This window comes from Perna viridis, chromosome 5, assembly GCF_037379345.1.
Source record: "Perna viridis isolate PV_CMFRI_1.1 ecotype Kerala chromosome 5, ASM3737934v1, whole genome shotgun sequence".
NCBI lineage: Eukaryota > Metazoa > Mollusca > Bivalvia > Mytilida > Mytilidae > Perna > Perna viridis.
In genome coordinates, this window is record NC_142449.1 from 44,585,046 (window position 1) to 44,606,831 (window position 21,786).

A 21,786-nucleotide genomic window follows, 5' to 3' on the forward strand; every position below is an offset into this window, starting at 1 on the left:
AGCACACATTTACATCGTATAATTTAATCTTAACAAATATAAAGAAAAAATGGGCAGATCTAACAATAAATGTAAACTTTTAATGTTAAAATGTAAATTGGTGGGATAAAAAAGGTATAAGTATAAATGCAAAATGATTCAAAATTTAAGTAAAAATTAACAACGAAAACATGATTGTTAAAAGTTCAATTTTAAATAGGTACATGTAAATGCATTAACTATACATAAATGCATTCTTAAACTTTCATCTTTTTCATCAATTAAAATTGTTTAGTCATAATTTAAATTGGACCAAAAATTTGCACTAACTTTTTAACTTTCCTATCCAATTACAAATGTGTAAATGGCATTATTACATGTAGTAGATTAAAAAAATATCTAATAGGATTTGAGAAAAAATATGAGTCATAGGCAGTATGTTAAAAAAAAATATTCAAAAGTTTATATGTTGACTTTAGTAAAAAAAAAAAAAAAACAACTTTTTTCATCAAAAAAGAAAGTTTGATAAAAAAAAATTCATCTTCTAAGGCACACTAATATTAATAGCAATTAAAATATTTTCCATAAATTTTCATGGCTTAAGGCTTTCTTGGTCCTACATGTATATCATGAACAAAGTGTTTTCAAATATGAAAAAAAAAAAGACAAAACATGACCTTTTTTTTTTTTCACTTAATGAACAAATTCAATGAAATTACAATATTTACAATAAAAAAAATTGTGATTTAAAATAAATCCTTTTTGAAACAATTTACAACCTGTGGTACATAATGCTTAATCTGGCTTTAAAAATAAAAATACTGTAACACGCATCTAACAATATACATATTGTAACAAATATCATGCCTGGAACTGGGTTTCATAAAAAGAATTTCAGTTGAGATTTTTCTCTCATCTTGAGTTTTTCCTCAAATCTTCAATTTCAAGTGATCTGATTGGTCAAAACTTGAGTTAAGGATTTGAGGAAAATCTCAATTGAGATTTTGATGAAACTTATAATGTTCACAGGTTACCTCCCTTGTTGTGATATTTTAACGTTGAACATTTATTAAATACCAGTAAAATGCATGCACTTAAGTTCACGACAGATGGTGAAGTGTCCAAAGTGAAATATGTTGGCAAGAAAATAAAAGACAAATGATTTTGTTACATTACTGAATGATTTGGTTATTTAAAGAATGGGACTTGTAATACATCTTATTGCATTTAAAGAGATAGAAAATATGTGACATGAATTTGAATTAAAACTATGAAAACAAATACAAGATATGTATAAAGTACATGATGAAAAATATTGTTTAACAAATTTTGACCCTTTAAAATAACCATTAAATTTTCATCTTGTTTGTCCATACAAATTTAAATGTGTCTCCATCCTATCAACTTGGACTTCCTAAGGTATTAACAAGTGTTTTCATTTCTGTCATATACTGAATAAACTCTATATTTCTATCTAATTAATTTTAGTACTTTAGAGCTGGAAATTTTCTATAGTAATGAACTTTGAACCAGACATACATGTAAACATTCTGCAAACAATGTTCCTTGACACAAACTTGTTGTAGTTAGTTGCCTATTTTTTTCTTCTATTTCATATTTCAGAGATTTTGAGATAAAGAAATAATTTGATTATGTTCAGACCTTACTTTGGGAAGCTGTTTTTTTTTTCATTTCCTTCCTTTAAAAAAAATTAGAAAATCCACATCTTGTGAAAATTGCCAACTTAGCAGTATTTGCAGTAATCATGTGATGCAACTCTTTTCAAACAATTCTTTATAAAAATATCATTAACAAGAAAACAACAAAGTTACAAATACAACCCAGCCTCTAATATTCATATCTTCAGGACAGAAGGACAAAAATCTAATGATGAATTTAACATGGTCAATCAAACATGTGGTCTATAGAACACGTCTACAGAAAATTGGCAGTAGTTTGTTCGAAGTTCTTCTCCACAACCTTTTGAAACTACACTCTCTTAATATCAAACTCATCTACTTCTTCTTTCAAAATTTCTTTTTCTTTAATAATACTGTCTTCAAGGCCTTGTATTTCCTCATTTTTTACTTCTTCAATAATATTATCCTCTTCTTCAATTTCATCGACGACGACTTCATTTTCTTCATGAATATCTGAATCGTCACCGTCTTCATCCTCGTTAGGACAAAGGTGACATTTAGGCTTATTTAGCCCATAGTTAATACATGATGATCCGATACATTGGCAGCATCCATGCTCATGGAACCATCGATAACGTGAAGCCCCCATAGACATGCATGACAATTTACACCGTTTTAGGGACAGACAGTTTGACATAAAGGCTACAGTACAGTTATCATCTTTTTTGCCCTGCTGTATAGCTCCTTTTCTGTTATGATCTTTCTCAGCATTTCCTGCAAGAAGAAAATAAGATCATCAAACGTATGAAAGGAAACGAATTACAAGATCACCATTACAGTGCTCGCCTTTAGACACTAGCCCAAAGCCCAGGGCTAGTACAAAATTTTTTCATGCAAGTGAAATTATTTGTACTTAACTTGTTTGGAGCTAATTGAATGCTATACAGTCCTTTATTATTCAGGCTAGTTGTTTAGAATTTTGAAGGAAAGCGCTGCAATTATGATGAGAAACATTCATAGTCCAAGAACAAAAACTAAACCAACAAAATAAAAAAAAAAATATTATCTAAAAACATATCCACAGAAATTTAACAAATAAACTACAAAAATTATAAGCAAGTTAACTTACTTGATAACCCCACTCCCCAATACTTTTGACCTCCAAATCAACAACAATATGTATAAAAAGATTCTGTGAATGTTCCATTAAATTTCATTGAGAGGTGTGGGAAGAGTAATGAAAGTAACAGAGTACAGACAGACTGACGCACACCTATACAACTACAATGTATATTCTTTTGCAAGCAGGTGTATAAAAAGCTTGTTCTCATAAATTAATTGTAAGAAGTTTAGCACAGTACAATTCAGGATGCTTTGGATTAATGCAGTGACTTGGATTAGAGAAGGCGAAGTGCTTTTAGTCATGTTTTTGCAGAAATAAGAAATTTTTACAAATAATATGTTAAAGAATGGTCCATTGAAATTTTGAAGATCATTAAAAAAGGCCCATTTTCAAATTTTAATCCCAATTATTGTTAAACCTATGAGGTTTGACTTAAATCTCCATACACAGGGTCTAAAGGAATATTGCCACAGTAAAATGAAAAAATGACAACTTCTACTTGTAACATGTATGTACTATAAATTCACAAAATAAGATTTAGCTTCAGGTTTGGAAAAAATTCCATCACTGGCATTTCAATAAGTGATAAAAATATCATGTTGTAGTTCATGTAATAGTTCTCTAATTTGATACAAAATGTACGACTTCATTTTAAACATATGTGGGAAATTATTATTACCTACAGAAAAAAATGTAGAATTAGGAAGAAGTCAAACCTACCAGAGAAAACAAATAGCCAAAGGTAGGTTATGAACCGTCCATGAATTGTTTGAAATAACCCTAGCCAAAAGTACCCTTAAAATAACAATTCTAATACAGCATTTGTTTTAACAAGAAATCAGTGTAAATTTCAGGGTGTCTTTTCCCTGTTAGACTGTGGCAATTTTTTTACACGTGTGCAGAGTTTTAAGATTTTTTATTGTTACTTTCTACAGATATAGTTGACAATTGAATTAGAATGGAGATAACCATACTGAATTCGAAGATTTGTCTTCATTAAATCCAGGATCAATGCCTCCAAATCTTACATTAAAATACTTTAATACAGATTTTTCCTTCATATACTTTTACAGCAAAATACATCCTACACATATAAAAAAAAATCCAGTATGACCCTTAAATGATTTAAAGTTTATATACCAGTAGAAGAAATTCATTATTCATTCTACATTTTTTTGGCCATTTACAAAAAATTTTGATCTATTTTGCTCTGCATTCAAATTTTCTCCAATTTACAATTGTATTTCAGTAGTAGACTTTGTAAGAATCATGTAAATTTTGTTATATATGATATACATTTTTATTGTCATTAATAGACTGCTTTGTGGGTCTATATGATGAAATGTATCGTCATTAAATCCAACCTGTCTGCCCTAAGGAGATAATCTACATTGAAAATCCAACAGTTTTTATTGTATTTTAGTGTCATTTACAAAATTATCTCCCTTAATTTTGAATTCTACAGTACATTCTATATATTTTTTTATCTCCTAAGACCAATGGTTACATGAAAAGCCACATGTTAATTCTGTGTACTTTAACATTTTAAACAAAATATCAAAAATAAAAATATGTAGGCTTTTCAACCATGAATCACATTTCCCATGATTCTCATGTGGAGTGCTACTTAGAATGTATGGGTTATTTGTATCAAGTATCAAAGAGCTTGGCATTTTAACCTATTGTGAATCCTGTTTAAGCTGAACCCTGAATATACCAAAAACCTGTTGAACTCAGATACTGTGAAATACTTATATTTGTGGGACATAGGGTACCAATTTTTCGTGGATTTTGTGGTTGACTCAAACTACGAAATTATATTCTTGAAAAACATATTTTGCTTTCTTTGTACTTTGGGAAATGTCAAACCACGAATTTACATTGTAAGAATAAACGAACCAGTTTAATGATTTATCTGCAATCCAAGAAAAAGATAACCTGAATAATAAAAGTATTTTCACAGTACATAAAGTATCAGTTATCATTCAGTTTCATACCCTGATTATATGAGGTGAACAAACAGAACAGAAATCACCAAATTCTTAAGTACAGTGAAAACTGTCTAAACCAAACTTTAAAGGACTTCCTGTCAAGGTTTAGGGAGGTGTTCAAAATACATTTAAACTGATACAAGGGATTTCAAAAGGTGTCTGGTTTCATATTTCTTCAGGTTATTAAGGGTTCAGTTTAGACAGGTTTCACTGTATACAGTAGAAGAAGAATCCTTGCAGAACTCTTAATTAAAATGGAAGATTTTGCACCTTTGAAAAGCAACACACTTGTCTTAAGGGAACATTAAAACATCAGTCTAAAGAGGTTACAATTAGGGCAGGTTTTACTGTAATTAACTCAATTATGTTTACTGGTGTACATCTCATACAGATGTACATACAGGTACTTATATAAAGTGCAGTATAGTGATTTCTGTACTTTATATATAGAGTTTATTATCTAAACAATTGATAAAAAGTTGGCATCATCCAAAAAAAATTGATGCAGATAAAAACACAATGTTCATAAATTTTTGATGCAAGCCAAGTTTTCCTCATTCCTGGGAGAATCGTCAAGTATTTAATGTTATATGAAGCATAATATTTCACTGCCAAAACATGTGAAAATAAAATGCTTTGCAGGGTGCAGCTTGATATGACTGATGAGGTCAAACCCTCAAAAGTTGGGGCAAGTATGGAAACACCATTCCAGCTACAAATTTTGATTGCGATTAAATATTTGAACTTGAAGCAAGAAGGGAAATTAACCAGGATCCAAATGACCCTTTTTAGCACAATAATTTTCAATAAGCACATTCCCCAAAATTAATCCCAGTCTTCTTTTGTGGTTATGGTACCTTGTGGTTCAATTTCAAAGAGATCCTTCACTTTCACTCAAGTTATCGTCTGGACATCATGAAATACTTGTTTCTGGTCCCTTTTAGGCCCTTTATTCCTAAAAGTTCCAATCACAACCCCTAAAATCAATTTTCCTTTTTTGGTATAATTTCATAAAGATCTACACACTTAATGACTTATACTCAAGTCATTCTATGGATAGGGAATGTTTTTAATCAAACAACAAAGACAGTGCTGGCAGCATGGTATAATTATACATTGAAATAGTTCAGTCACAAAATTATTCTTCATAAAACACTGGAAATCTTATTGACATAACTAACACTTCATATTTAAATGAATAAATTTAAGCTCATAAACATACATGTACAATTGAAATGAAATTAAGACCTCCTAAATGGTGCCTCATCTACTTTGCCAATCAACAGTTTGATTGATGTATATAACACAAACAATTACAGGTATTTATAGTTAGCACCTGGCAACTTAGAAATTTATAAACTTCAATTACAATCCCAGGTGCGACCATCATGATTTCATACTTGCTAACCTGACAAGGTGATGAAAACAATCTGTAGTTTAACAAATGGTAGAAATTCATAAAAATGAAGAGGAACATGAAGGATAAGCAATATATTGCGCCCCCAAATATTTATAATAACATTTCATGTGTGATAAGCATTATGCATATTCAAATGTTTAAAAAGATCATCCGTTACCAGTACCACAAAAAGTATTGTACAAAATAGAAATGCACAACTTTCTTTCTACCTCTACTGGCGTCATACCATAATGCAAAAACAGCAAAAGTCACTGAACTTGACATTTTCAAAGGAACATGTATTTACTCCTACAGTACTCATTTGACTCACGAGCCACAAGAGGATTTATTTTTTCTATACCTACACTGTACCTCAGTTTTGAGATCTATATTAAGTAAAACTTGTGGATTTACCAATGTCTTACAAGATAAAAATTCACCTACACACTGAAAATGGAAAGCCTACAAATAAAGAAAAAAAAGTTGTGTGCCAGACACAAATCCATTTTAAAAAACCAATAATTTTGACCTAGAGGTCAAGGTCATATGGAGGTCATAAATGTATGCGACAAATCATCTTCATGGTGATATACCCAAATATGATATGCCTATGTCTAAGGACACGGACAAGGAATTTAAGGCCCAGACAGGAATCTGCAGACAGATTTCTATATACCAGCCTGTACTTTGTTTGTAAGGAGGGGGTATAATAAAATTTTTGAATCATTTTGTTCAGTGCTTTCATAAGAGAAGAATTTCCAAAAAGATAAGACAATAACCATTTTCTATCTAAAAATTTAGATTTATTATTTTCACCAACTCTAAATGGCTTAGACTGAAAACCCCCTCCTTATCAAAACTGTACATGTACTTGAAGACTTCAAACTGTCAATGTACTCATACAATTGATGTAAAGATAATTTGTTAAACAAATGCACGTATAAATGTATATGTAAACAGGAATATAAGAAGACGTTTTTTTTCTCCAGTTATAAAATTTAAAGTCTAGTAAATCATCAAAAAACAGTTAAACTCAGAAATAAATGTGTTTACTATGCATTCAACTGAAAAAACACCTAATTTGTCACAAAAAATTTGAAAGACATGATTTCATGGTAATTTGTCACAAGGTCGTGTTTCACTTTCTTTGCATGTGGGTGGTCAAACATCTAACATGAATCTGTATCTTTGATCTAAATGTTTAAAGACTGGAGGAAATCTGATCTTTCAACCATAAATGTTCAAACATCTTGATTATCAAAATGACCATGACAAAAAATATTGATCTACCTGGAAGTTTTTAAATAGCAGTCTTTATAAAAATCAGATAGGAGGGATTCAGACATGTCAAAAACCCACAAAAATCACTTTTATTTCTAATTCAGAAACACTTACAAACTACATAAACAGTCTTAATTTGTCTTTGGTTGTTTGAGACCAAAATTACATGGAATTGTTTATAAAATTGGCACTTTGGAAAAGTTATCACTCTTGAATTGGTTTGGTTGATTTTAATGGGAGACGGATGGTTTACATGTACATTTTTTATGTATATGTAAATCTGTATTTCTAATGCTTCATCAAGAGTCACAGTTTAGAATTCTCTGTATTTTTTATGATAGTTGTAAGTATGCCCCAAAAGCACTAAAAAAAATTTTTTAATGAACATACCCTTACATGTTCTTTACTGTGGACACATTTTAAGTAACACTTTTTTGTATACATTTTGTAAGTATATAATGAGAATAGGTATGGTGAATATATCAAAAAGACAACAGGATGAAAATGTGAGCCCAAGGCCTATGTATATAAATTGCAAAAAGAATTCTTATCTAGTACATGTGATACATGTGTGCCCTAGCTTCTTTTGAACACAGCTTGCAAAATAAAAATGAATTTAATTCATTCATATAAACACATCAAATGTGTCTCTTTTAACAGATATATGAAAAAAAGAAATTATATTACATGAATACATTACAGGTACATGTATGCATACTTTAACATACATGTACAAGAAAGCGAGAGAAAAACACCATGAATATATTATACCATAAAACATTTGTCCTTATAACTGCATATAGATATACTGATGAACATGTACTGTTGACCCTACATGTATACATATATGTATGTACTTAAAGAAATTAGGGATGCAAAAAAATATTTCTTTTACCATACCAGCATATTATTAGTATTTAGTGATGAGCTCACACCTATGAATGACGAAATTGGTCAATTACTGTCCACATTCTGAAATATGATAGAAAACACCTTATGCTCCTAAATCTATTATGAATAAAATATAACCACAAAAATCGTAAATCATTTATCCCTAACCACCAAATCAACTACACATATAAAATCCATGTCACTTCCATTAAAATGTCATGTCCATGTACATAAAATATAACATAACATTCCACATTTTCAATTTTTCATCCACATAATTATAAATGAATAATCATGCTCCTACTGCAATGAAATTACAATAAAATTTACTAACTTTTAATGAAAGTGGTAGAACCAGAAAATTTAAAATAAGTGAGAGGACAAATTTGTTAATTAAGCAAAGAAAAAGATATGTATACAAGGTGCATGTATCATTAATTAAATAATATGAATTAATTAATTAATGATACATGCACCTTGTATATATATCTCATTAATTAATTAATATGAATTTCATATTATGTTGGAATATAGAAAAAGAGTGGAAAAAAATCATTTTCAAAAATAATCCTTACTACCAGGTTAGTCATGGTAGCATGGTTAAGGGGTTAGGTTTGTTGGCAAAAGGCAAGGAAAACTTGTCCCTTCTCTTTAGCCACCTTTGAGTGAAGTGTGATGGGGAGTTCAGTAAGTTTTAATGAGGTGAAACTAATAGAATTTCTTTATTTCACGATATAACGAGAAGTCACATCTTTGGTAACTTACAGCAGCATACATGTACATGTAGTTTTAAATCATTGTACATTTACATCAAATACATTGGTGTGTACAAAATGTAATACTGTACATGAAACTTCTCTCACAACTCCATGAACTAGAGAAAATGCCATGTTCCTTTTAAAGGGGCTTTTTTCAGATGAGTACTGGTAGCTTATAAAAAGTTCAATAATTAGTCTTGGATACCTGAAATATTGTATGATTTCAATAGTTACTTTGCCCATGAATCTGCCCTGGCCTGTGAAAACAACTACAATTTACCTAGTGCATTTTACAAAATTTAATAATGCTACATTAAGAAAAAGATTACCATGTCACTGCTAAAACTGTTCCAACTAAAACAACCCTTTAAGTGACCTCAACAAAAGAAACAAACATCTCATTCACAAGAGTACTACAATACACTTTGAAGTTATGACTTATCCCTCACCTGTGTGTCATTGGAGTGACACCTGTATACAACTATCAGATTGTAATTGACCTTTCTTGACCCTTATGAGGTTTAAAGTTCCAAAGAAGTTGTTAGAGCAGTAAAATTTCATAACAGAATACAATCAAATTATTTCTTATCAGAAAATCTGATAACTTTGATTTGCAATGAAATGTAAAGGTAAATAGGTAAAAGTATTATGAAGTCAAAATTTGATATAAACTATGACTTTTATAGTCAATTTCAAAGGTGTGGTTTATGATTTATACAAAATAAAATACATGTACATGTAGTAATTATTGACCAAAGTTCTTCCTTTTTAATTTGGATAGTATTTGAATAGTTTTTGAAGACTTATTTAACTGTCAGAGGTACTATGTAACTCATGTTACAGGAACTCCCTTTATTGTTGATTTATTGAATTTTGTGGGCAAAACATGACCAATAATAATTTGAAACCTGTTTTCAATACCTGCACTATTGTACAGAATACAAGTATACAAAAAAAATCTACAATCTACATGTATGTATATATATTCTGAATTAATTTCATTTTCTTCCCATATCAAAAAAGCATACAAAATGTATATCATGCTCACATCCTAATTATGCAAGATCTGTATATACTCATTATGCAAGTACTGTATAACAGGTAATTTTGGTGTAGTGCTATACATGTACCTTAGTGGTTGGTCTAAAAATGCCAAAATAAATTCTACAAAATATTTACTCTGAGGAACAATTTAGCATCCAGCAAGATATGTCATATACCTTTTTACCTCAAAATCGCCAAATCTACACCCCCCCAAATAAACTGCCACACAATATCAGTTACATGTGCAATGTACATTTGAATACTATCAGTATATGTACAGACAGTGCAGTACATGTATACATACATTCTGTAGGGTAATTAAGTACATGTGCATGCTAAAGTTTTGAAAATCTAATCAATGAACTCAAAAATCAATGAAAGTTTTGTCAAAATTTGAGATAAAACATATACATTGTAAGTTTAAAAGAATTTATAACTTTGTGATATAACTTTGTATAATGCACTTTGTTCAGTCAATATATCTGACAATGCCCCAACAGGTGTTTAAACTATTTCATCTCTTGAAAGAGATTTACATTCTCATGACTTACATACAAATTGTATGCATTTATTAGTACATCAAGATGACTTGCTTTAGTCCCCACCTGGAGAAATAAAAAACAAATCTGAATCAAATTCAGCATAAACCAAAACCTTTTTAACTAAACCTTTAAGCATCCAAAATTGTAAAAACCAAACAATTATCATACTTTATTTGGCCCAAACAAAACAAATACAGTCTTCGAAATTGGGACCAGCCCACCAACTAATTCTGGTGAAAAAAAGAAGCAGGCTTGCAAAAGTTATGCCTCCAAGCCAATGTATCTTATATAACATTCTTTTCAGATTAAGGGTATGGCTTATTGTGTGAAATTTAGACAGCAAAGACTGCAAGTATGAAAGCTCACTCAATGATACCCTTGCTCCCCACCCAAGAAACCATATGATCAAAATATAAAGAAAGTATTCAAATAGAAAATTCATGTTTGAAATCAAATATGAGTTTATGAAATACTTAAAATGTAAAGGAAGATTCTGTAAAAATACAAAGTGGCTGTGATAAGTAGTTGCAGAGACAACTGCAATGAAAATTATGCAGACAAACGAAAAAGGAGACGAACAGACACCATGAACAGTATAATACTATATGTAGAATTATAAACAAGCTGTGAAAAGGTGACTCCATTGTAAGTCCACTCAAATATCTCCAATATGTTGGGTGAAGTTTGCCACTGTGATTTAACTCAAATCACCTCCACTACATGCATGTTGGGTGGAGTCCATCACTGTGACTTCACTCAAATCACTTCCACTGTATTGGGTGGAGGCTCTGCGACTCCAATCAAATCATCTCCATTGTGTTTGGAGGAGACACTGTGACTTCACTCAAATCATCTCCACTGTGTTGGGAGGAGACATTGTAACTTCACTCAAATCAAATCATCTCCATTGTGTTTGGAGGAGACACTGCGACTTCAATCAAATCATTTCCACTGTGTTGGGAGGAGACACTGCGACTTCATTCAAATCTTTTCCACTGTCAGGAGTGGAGAAATCAAAATTAGGGTTGACAGTAGTGATTATGTATTCAGTTAGTCATGAAATCTAAAAGACAGGATAATACCACAGTTCACTTACCAAAATTGACATCTAACATGCCATGTCCAGGTTTAAAGTACAGGGCATCATAATGGGCAGGATAAGTATATGTGGTCCATCTTTGTTCAGGATCCTTTTCTTCTGTCAGAACATCGAACAGTTCAGGTATTGGAGCCTTAAGATCTTCAATGGTACTGGTAAGTTGGAGGCCATCCTCTGGGTCAGGAGCTGGGCACATACCTAAATATACAATGTATATACAAGTACATGTATTACATTTGCAGATCTATAAAAAGTACATGTATGAGGTTAACCAAAATTAAGAATTACTGTAGTGCATGTGCATTTCCTACAGGCAGTTTATGGGATGTTTGCACCCTGGCAACTTCTGACATTTTTTTTCTAAACTAGATGTTAATACTTGTATGATGTGCCAAAACTTTGTCTCTAACATGCTAGAGTGCCTTTTTTATTGTGATTATTTCAAAAGCTGCAGCCAACACTAAAAATGTATACAAGACCAAGTCGGCTGTAAAATATATGTACACTGAAACAATATTCAACATGTTCATACAAATTACCCCCTTTGTTAAATACATGTAGCTTTAATTCCTTTCTGTTGTCAGTGATAGAAAATAAAATATATTGCCAATATTTCGTACAAATGTTGCCAGCTAATTGTGTAAGCTTTTTTCACCACATATGTACATGCACATGTGTACACTAAGACAGCACATAACAATCTACAGTTCTTTAAAAATTTCAAGTCCACTAATGTTGTATAATATATGCATACACAACAACATCAATGTTTATTTGTAATTTGTACATGTTTTGACCCTAAAAAGGATTATGTACATGTACAATGTACATGTTCAATGCACATGTTCTGTACATGTACATGTGTATACATACAAAACAATCACCAAACTATATCTATTAAACTCAGAATGTCAACAAAATTCTAGACAACTGAAAATTTGATCAAAATTTACAAGTTCAGGGGCAATAACTCAGCAAATGTCATTTGACCAAAACAAAATTCAAACTGTAACACATACCAAATTTCAAGTCAATACATGTACATGTACATGTATCTTAAAAAAGCCTGATCTGTCAGCATGACAGACAAATGGATATAGACAGAACTTAAAACTGTATACTTCTTTGGCTTTCCCTAGTAGGGGTCTTAAGAAAGAATATGTACAAGCTATCCTTCTTTTTTGGGGCTTGAACAGTTAATTACATACATGTACAATGTACATGTACATTTACATACATGTACACATATGTTCATGCATGACTAATTAAAGTTCTCTTCAGTCAGAAAGATCTGAACCCAGCTTCACAAATGTCAGTTTAATTGTTGATCTACCAGCTAAAAATGTATCTCTTAGTTACATGTATCAGTGCATGTACAAATGTGATCATTATGGAATAGTGGTCTTAACTGAAATTGAACTGACATTTGATAAAGCAGGTCCGGTGACCAGCTTCACAAAAAGTCTTAAGTGCAAAGTTTCTCATACATGTAAAATTGTGACATCAAAATGTACCAATTCTGCAAGACCATATGATAATTTTTTACAATTTTGTGAAATTGACCACTGATCTCCATTTAATGTTCTTTACTCACCAGCACAAAAAGAACAGGCCTCTGTATAAAGAGTACATTGTAAGCATGAACAGTTCTTCATATCACAAGTAAAAGTACATGTATGAAGTTACATGTAACTGAGATTTAGACAGATTAATTACAGAACTTGAGTATAAAATACAGTAATTAACAAATTTATGCAATAAACATTATGTAGCAAAGCTTTTGACATATATAATACATGTAGAATAAAATATATTACCAGTATTTTAAACAAATGTCTCCTACTAACTTTAACCGCATAAAAAATTTATTGCAAGTTTGGAAGTCACAATCTCAATGGATTATGTACATGTATGTACCAGTTCTACCAGACCTTGTGATAAATAAAACATTTTTTTCAGAATTTTTTAGTGAAATCAACCACTCAGGGCTCAAATTATAGAATTTATTTCACAAGTACTGTAAATTTACACTCGCTAATTGTAACATTTGGGTTATTTCTGGACTTTACCAATATGACATACACATGTATAGAATTCCACATGCAAATTTTAGCAAGTGGAAATAATTTCTACTAACAAAATTGAATTTCATATTGCATTTAGCAAGTACTTCCCCTTAAATTCAATCACTGCCACTGATTTTCATAAACTGCTCTATACTCACCAACACAAGAACAGCATTCTGTATAAAGAGTAGACAAGCATGAGTTACAATCCTTACAGCATGAACAGTTCTTCATAATTGTCATATCACAGTCACATGACTTAATTAGCATACATTTACTGACAATACTGACACACAGAGCTTCGTTACATCCTTCTATTTCAGATATTGCACTGAGAAGAAACAGCAAAGCTCCTAGAAATTTTATACAGAGATGCATGGCTTTACATATGTGTTTTCTCTTCTGAAAAAAAAAGAAATACACATGTATATTTGGATGTGTGCACACAATGTATAATGTATAAATATAGTTAAATGTACATTTTTTGTATATACATGTTAAAAAATAATGTCAAAATTTTATAGCTTACAGCATTAACTTCAAGTTCAACAAAAATCAAATATACTAATAAATATTCATGTATATGTACATGTACATGTAAATACCGTATGCATACATGAACAACTATAAAGTAAAATTTTGATATTTTTAAAGGAGAAGAGCATGTTATCGTACAAGTCATAAATATCGAAACTAATCTGTTAAATATTCGTGAAAATTAAATTGGCGCCACCATGATCGGTTGAACTGTGACGTCACAAAGTTGAATATATTTGAAAACCTCAATAAAAAAAACTTTTTGGGCGGTATAATTGCTCACTAAGTTAATTAAACATACCTGAAATAAGTTTTCCAACAAAAAAGTTCTTTTATGTATATTCCAACACTTTCTAGCTACCCAACAAAAGTCTGATAACGAATGTAATAATACTGTAAGTAATGTGTCTCTCCAAGGCCATATTGATTATTACTTCCGTTGGGTAGTTAGAAAGTGTTGTAAAATACAGTATGCATAAAAACAACTTTTTTCATGAAAAAAAATCATACCTTATGTAATAAATAATGTAGGAAGCAATTATACCGCAAAAAAAAACATATTTTATTGAAGTTTTATTGCGGGTGTTTCTAGAAAAGCACAAGACACTTACCCTACCAGTGCACCTGGTCCATGCTCCCAGTTTTTAGTGGAGTCCGAGTTGCTCATTTGCTTTTGTTACTTTGTATGTATGATTTCAGTTACTGTATGTTCCTTGTTGTGTATGTCTGTTTTTCATGTCGGGTCTTTGTCCCTGGATTACATTCTTTTGATTACCGCTATAACCTTGGTTCCCTTGATTACTCTTTCAAAAACATATCCCTGGTTTTTTTCAGTTTTTCCATCTGGTTTACGGAAAAAAGACAGATTTTGGGTTATATGAGGTATATACATGTAGTGTACATGTACCATAAACACAATAAATTTCTGTTTGAAGAAAGGCACTGTTTGACTTGTTCTTTTACCCAAATGATCTTAAGTCTACATTAATGGATTTTTTTCCACAAATTCAGATAAAATTCAAAAGAAAGTAACTTTTTCTGAATTTCATTAATACATGTATCAAGCAAAGATGATGATGATGCACACAGCCACTGACCAAGAAAAGTCACATATTCAAAATTTCTAATGATCTTTATTGTATGACAATCCTGTAATGCTACATATAAAACCCATAAAGAAAACAAAAATAAGAATTTCCTTACTTAACTAATCGGAAAATAAGAAACGAATCAAATACACGAATCACGATGTTTCGACAAGAACTGAGCCAGTATGGGAGAAAAACATCAAAGTTAAACCTCATAAATTAAATGTTTCTGATAAATCGCATTTTTATGTTTTTTGAAAACTTACCAGACAATGTTCATTTAGTTCACATTATTCACATAACACAAAAGTTTTGATTGTTACAAAGAACGTCGCTGCACCCATCAATTGGTAAACAGTCCGAGTTTCTCAAGCACTTTGAATTCAGGTAAACGCTTTGATTTGGGGGCATCTAGGGGGCAAATAAATATCCATGTTCAAATAATCTCTTTATTTTTGTGTGTTGTTGTGTTGTGTATGTGAGTGTGTGGGTGTTTTTTCTTGTTTCAAAAGTTTGTTATTATTTGTTTGTTTGCGTTTTGTAAGTATTTTTTTGTTTAGTCTCTTTCTATTTTCTGTCTTTTTTCTTTTATTATTATTTTTTATGGGGAGTGGGGTACATCAAGGATTTATAAATAGCATCTACATTCATGTAATTATCAAATTTGAAATGAACAAGGAGTTAAATATATAGGCTAAAAACCACTAATTCCACTTTCCATAGGCTTCTATGCTAATTTCACAATATTCAATGGCTTCTCTGGACTTTACCTTAACTTTAACCTGCAGAGGACTACATATCAGCATGATTCTACATATGTCAGCTCACAATCCTCAGAATGGCATGTGAGGTTAGCAGACTTGCAGTGCAGTACTGGTCACCGGAAGTGAAGGGTCTATAAATAGCATGGGTAATCCCAGTGTTTTCACAAGATAGGGGTATATTTAAAAATCATTATGGAGATTAGGCTTCACATCACAAGAAGCAAAATGCACCTATAAAATGTACAGAAATGTTTTTCCTTTCAGAAACTGTTTAAATTTTTTTAATAAGATGAGAACTTTTTTCACAGCACTATGAGGAACAGGGGTAATTTCTGCGTAGGACTATTTTTGCGTTCCAAATGCTCATTGGTTGAATTGGTGGTCTGTAACCTATATAAATCCTTGAAATGAACTGTAACTTGAAATAAATAAAGTAGGAAAATGTTGATAAAGAAAGTCCAAAAATTGAAATGTCAAATAAATAGATGTTCAAATTTATCATCATCTGACGTACCACTAATAGAAGAATCTTTGTAAAAACAACAAAAATATTGAAAAAAAGTTGGGATTTATTTTGTTGTTGTTTTGGGAAGTGTTACCCTGGTATCCTTTTGTACGGAATTTTAGCAAGTATAGATAGAAGTTGTTCTTTGAACATAACTTATATGAATTTCTTTAATTTGGATTGATTGATTTATTCAAGGTGTTAAATACAGACTGTAAAGATCTTTGATTTATGATTTTTTTTTTCAAATGTGACTTCAATTCTATAAATAATAATTACATTGATTAGTTTAATATAATAATTTATTTCCGGTCACAGCAGTTATTTCATTAGAGTTGTCCATTTGACAGAGTTTATATGTGTATGCAATAATAATTTGCCGGGGTGTCATAGTGTCCTACTGCAGGATATATCCATGACAGGAAATCGGTAATAAACTTCTTAAATTCAAGATTCTCATCAACGATCTGAAAATGTCAGTTTCACGTGATCTATGTCGTCACAGTTCTGTTGAAAAGAAAAAGTTATGTTATGGTGATTCTTTAACTCGTTTAAAGGAAGAAGAATTAATTCAAAGAGAAGTCTTGACGGATGCAAATGAAATAGAAATATTAATAGCAAAGAAAAACAGCCCTAAGATACTGTGGAAGTACTATTGTTCGTTGGGTACCAATTTTCGTAGTTTTCGTGGGTAGACTAAACCACGAAATTTGATTCCCAACGAATAACAGATTCCCATTGATGTGTACACTGAAAACATTCTAACCACGAATTCAAGTATCCACGACTTTGTGTTTCTTCCCTAATCCACGAACATTGGTATCCACGAATTAAAGTACTTTCACAGTATTTATTTTAACCATATTAGAATAGAGTAGAATAGAATAGAACATTTTCCAAATGACAGGGTCCATAAAGAGTATATAAATCAAGTACAATGATTGATGTAACTAAGTAAATAAAAAACTTATTACCCATACAGCAGTGTTCCACTCCACCAAACTAGAAGTTGTCTGGCAAGCTATTTTCAAACCTCTTACGTTGTAGGAGTAAGCAGTATTCATGTGTCATTATATCACCATAAGCCTCACCCAGAATCAGAGTCATAAGGAAAAATGCATTGATATAGAATAATAAGCTTTAAGACCTGTTCTACTTAAGTCAAAGAAGCAACTGATAAGTTCATCGATTTTCTCCATAATAGGCAAGTTTTCTTGTGTTAATAGCCAGAAAAAAAATTGAATATTCATCTAAGACAAGTGGTAGAAATATACTGAATGAGATCATCCCTCAAGTTGTTATGTTGAAGGAGCTGACGCTCATTCTCAACTTTATAAGTTGTACATTTGTTTAAAACAAAAACGCTCAGATGTATCAATACGAGTTTTACTTACATATAACTATAGTAGATGCGGTATATGATTGGCAATGCGACAGCCAAGCAACGAACAATTGGGAAACTTCTACATGTAATTAACCACACGGTCTTCGAGATGGGCAAAATCAGTTACATACATTTAAGCAAGCTATAAAGGCCCTCAAAATCTGACAATTTAAATAGTGTAAATTGGGTTTCGAGGGACAGCCCAAATTATTACATTGTAATAAGTAAAAGCGAAAAAATGTTTACATCCTTACTTTGAAAATAACCTTATGTGGCATGATGTTAGATTCATGAATAGAATGCAAGTACCTTCGGTTGGCTGCTGCTATAATATCAAAAAGTCTTCAAATTGTGCATTCAATCTGCTCTCTTATTCAATTGAATATGATTTCTTTTTATTTTGTATTTTATTACGTATAGTTAAGAAGTACAAATTAATAATAATTTTTTTTTTAATTACAAGCCACGACCATTTCTGCGTATAACAAATTAATCCAAAATGAATAAAGCATTTATGCGTAAAACAATCGTATGGAAATAATTAATGTGCATGTATATTTACACTTACACCGTGGCAGAACTATGGGAATGTTCAATAGATGACCGGGACAAACAAACGTTTTTTTAGCAATTGTTATTATTATTATTATTATTATTATTATTATTATTATTATTATTATTATATATATATGTATTTTTTTTTGTTGGGGGGGGGGGGGGGGGTACTTTGATGAAAATGTCTGGAACTGCACCCAATACTATTGTCGAGAAGAGGAAAATCTCTGTGATTAAATAACTATTTATTAATAAATGACCCTGTGGCCTATTATGTGCTTATGGTGCAATAGTTATATATATACCGTTATCAAACCTTGCTTAGCGAAAGAGTATAAAATAAATATATGCACTGGTAATATAAATCTACGTACTCCATAAGGATCGAGAAATTGGCTTTTCGAATTGTACATCATATAGATGGAGAAAAAAGGGTATGTAATTTTTTTTAGATGAAAAGGTTGAAGATTTATAGAAGAGTAAGTAAATATTTAAAACTATGAAATATTTCATGGTCTTCTCGGTGCATTTGTTTTATTATTTCATATAAATTTTAATTAACTACATCAATTACATGTATATTTTAAATGTTTTTATTTAAACAAACCTTTCTGTTAGCAAGACCTTTATTTAGTTTAGAACTGAAGCATCGTGGCAACCAAAAGACCATTTAGACCAAAAGTCGCTGTCCGAATTTATACCACCAAATTTAGACCAAGTTCGTTTAAAAGCAGCTGCACAGGTACTCGGAGTAGTTTTCCAGCAGAGACTGAAGCCTGGAAATAGATGTCACTGTTCCTGTTAGGCTATTTAGATATTTACCGTTACTGTTTTGAGACTGAAGAATCAGTCTTAGTACCGTCTAAAAAAGAATTCCTTAAACTACCAATGACAGAATCATGGTATTACAAAATAGACTCGCATGGCCACGGGCAAATTATAGACTTTCCAATAAGAATTACTCCATGACTTCAGTTTCGGAAAGTATTGGTTTGAGGGACAGACGGGAGAATAACGAAGAAGTTTTTACCAATTGAAAGTGTCTGTCTCGTTATACCGGCTCGTGTTTGCTGAAAAAAATAATTATTACTTGTCAAATCGTTCCATTTCAAGGATCCTGTGAAGATGGCTGACAAAACATTTATGACAAAATCAAAATTCGACACTCTGTTGAATTCGGTGTTAATATAATACAACACCAAAGAAAGGAAAAGTTCTGAAAAAGTTGACGACGCTGTCGCTCTGATGATTAAAAAAAATTTTCACAATGGAAGGGATTGGAACATTCCGTCTTTATTTAAAAAAAAACAATCATTTTATTAATGGAAGACCGAGAATGATAAAGACGACATCAGGGAGATAATCAGTAAATATAAAAAAATACTTCTGTTTAAATGATTTCCAATGTGAATAAGAAATTCGCAAAAAAAATAATAAATCGACTCGGTCAGTTCCACGTGATGCTGTAACCACCACCGCGCAAAAAAAAAATGCAGACACCTCATCTCAGTACTAAAGTGAAAAGTGACACAACACGCTGGACCGCAGCACCTAATTAAATCAAATCCCAGAATTGCAATAACTCTAATATTAAACATTATTGGCTTTGCCATTGTGCACGACGTCTTATCATTTTTTATCGTAAAATAACTTGTGTCAAACATTTGGTAATAACTAATTAGACTCATAAACCTTTTTTTATTTTAATTGTACGCTTTTTGTTTGTTTGTTTGTTTGTTTTACTTTTTGTTTGTTTGTTTGTTTGTTTTTGTTTTTTGTTTTTTCCGTTTTTATTTAATGTGACTGTTCGATCTTTTCCTTGTCGTTTAGTCCTGGAAATGCTAATAAAACTAATGAATATCAGAAATATATTTATCCTGCAACTAAGCTTTCTACTGTACAAATAAAGGGCATCAAATATTTGTATAGTATAAAGCTTGGTTAGCATTCGGGTAAAACAGAAGAAATCACACCACCTGTAAATATTAGAAATAATAAAAAGTACAATAACACGAAATATCGAACATCGTCTGACGTTCGAAATTCATTCTTGTAAAAGAGGAATGGATCGTCTGCCGCTGCGTGGAGCTTGACGAAATACGTGTATAATATACAAAACGCTATTCGAGAACTATCCTGAACTTACGTATAAGATAAACTACAAAATTGTATCTTGTGTATAATTTAACCTTTCTTTTATAAGAAGTTACGACGTAAAAGAAAAGGCACATATAGAATTTTTTTTGGTAAATATAACCAAGGCTGACAATGATCTCTACATTCTGTGTTTAATTGTTTTGAACTTCACCATGGCTAACCGTGACCATTCGACCTCATATAAAAATTCTTGGGACAGTAGTCTACCATAATCTACTTACCTTTGTTTTAACAGAAGGTAACAGTACAATAATATTGGGCCACTCTTTATGATATATGGGTCATTTTTAAACTGCTTATGTTTTATAATTGAAAAAAGTACAATGCGCGAAATAATATCAATAAGAAATTAAAATAACTTTTAATAAGCTTTGATATCGTTACGTGTGAAAGATTAGGGCCTGTCTTATGTCAGAAAAGTTCTTCATTACGGGAGACGGCATCGTAATCGCAACATCTTCAATTGTCCGAGCGAAGCACGGAACTCGAAATCAAAATGAAAATTGATGAAAAGTATCTGCAACTGTTCCTCCTAGCTATTTCTGTAACATCAGTTGTGGGATTTTATCTGATAGCTGACTGTGAGTATATTAGGAAAGTTTGATACAGAGTTCGTCACCAATTTTGAAAGCGTTTGTTAGTGTTGACGTATATTTTTTGTTCCGTATAACAAATTTTTCTCGTATTATTTGTTCCGTATAACAGATATGTCGCGTATTATTTATTCCATATAAGAGATATTCCTCGCATATTTGTTCCGCCCTTCAGAACAAATATTATAAATTATATCTATATTTCATTTGGAACATCTATAATAGATAAACTTTTGTTCTGTGGCATTGTAACCGCACACACTTTTGAGAAAGAGTTCAGTTCTCAATCTTTTTTTAAAAAATAAGTTTCAATTCGATTGAAAGTACCGGGAATAGCATTTCCGAATAAAGATGATACGATGATCAAATAATCTGGAAATGACCCAATCT

At 31.2% G+C, this 21,786-nt stretch overlaps 1 protein-coding gene across 2 annotated transcripts; it reads right to left on the reverse strand.

Annotated features, from left to right (window-relative positions):
- Positions 1–460: 460 nt before the first annotated feature.
- Positions 461–15,805, reverse strand: LOC148617876 (twisted gastrulation protein homolog 1-A-like). Of its 2 annotated transcripts, XM_088585495.1 has the most exons (5): positions 15,705–15,805; positions 13,972–14,215; positions 13,342–13,362; positions 11,745–11,945; positions 461–2,393 (listed from the first exon to the last, which is right to left on the reverse strand). In XM_088585495.1, exons 2-5 carry the CDS (start codon positions 14,189–14,191, stop codon positions 1,969–1,971), a joined length of 867 nt encoding a protein of 288 aa, XP_088441621.1. In that variant the 5' UTR covers positions 14,192–14,215; positions 15,705–15,805; the 3' UTR covers positions 461–1,968. The 2 variants fall into 2 exon arrangements, with proteins under 2 accessions (XP_088441621.1, XP_088441622.1); XM_088585496.1 differs by lacking the exon at positions 13,342–13,362.
- Positions 15,806–21,786: the final 5,981 nt, after the last annotated feature.

Coding starts and splice junctions, on each gene's coding strand:
- LOC148617876 (XM_088585495.1), bottom strand. CDS start 14,191: ATGCATCTCTGTATAAAATTTCTAGGAGCTTTGCTGTTTCTTCTCAGT. Junction 13,363..13,971: donor AGAATGCTGTTCTTGTGTTG/GTGAGTATAGAG, acceptor CTCTTTATACAG/AGGCCTGTTCTTTTTGTGCT. Junction 2,394..11,744: donor CATGTTAGATGTCAATTTTG/GTAAGTGAACTG, acceptor TTCTTCTTGCAG/GAAATGCTGAGAAAGATCAT.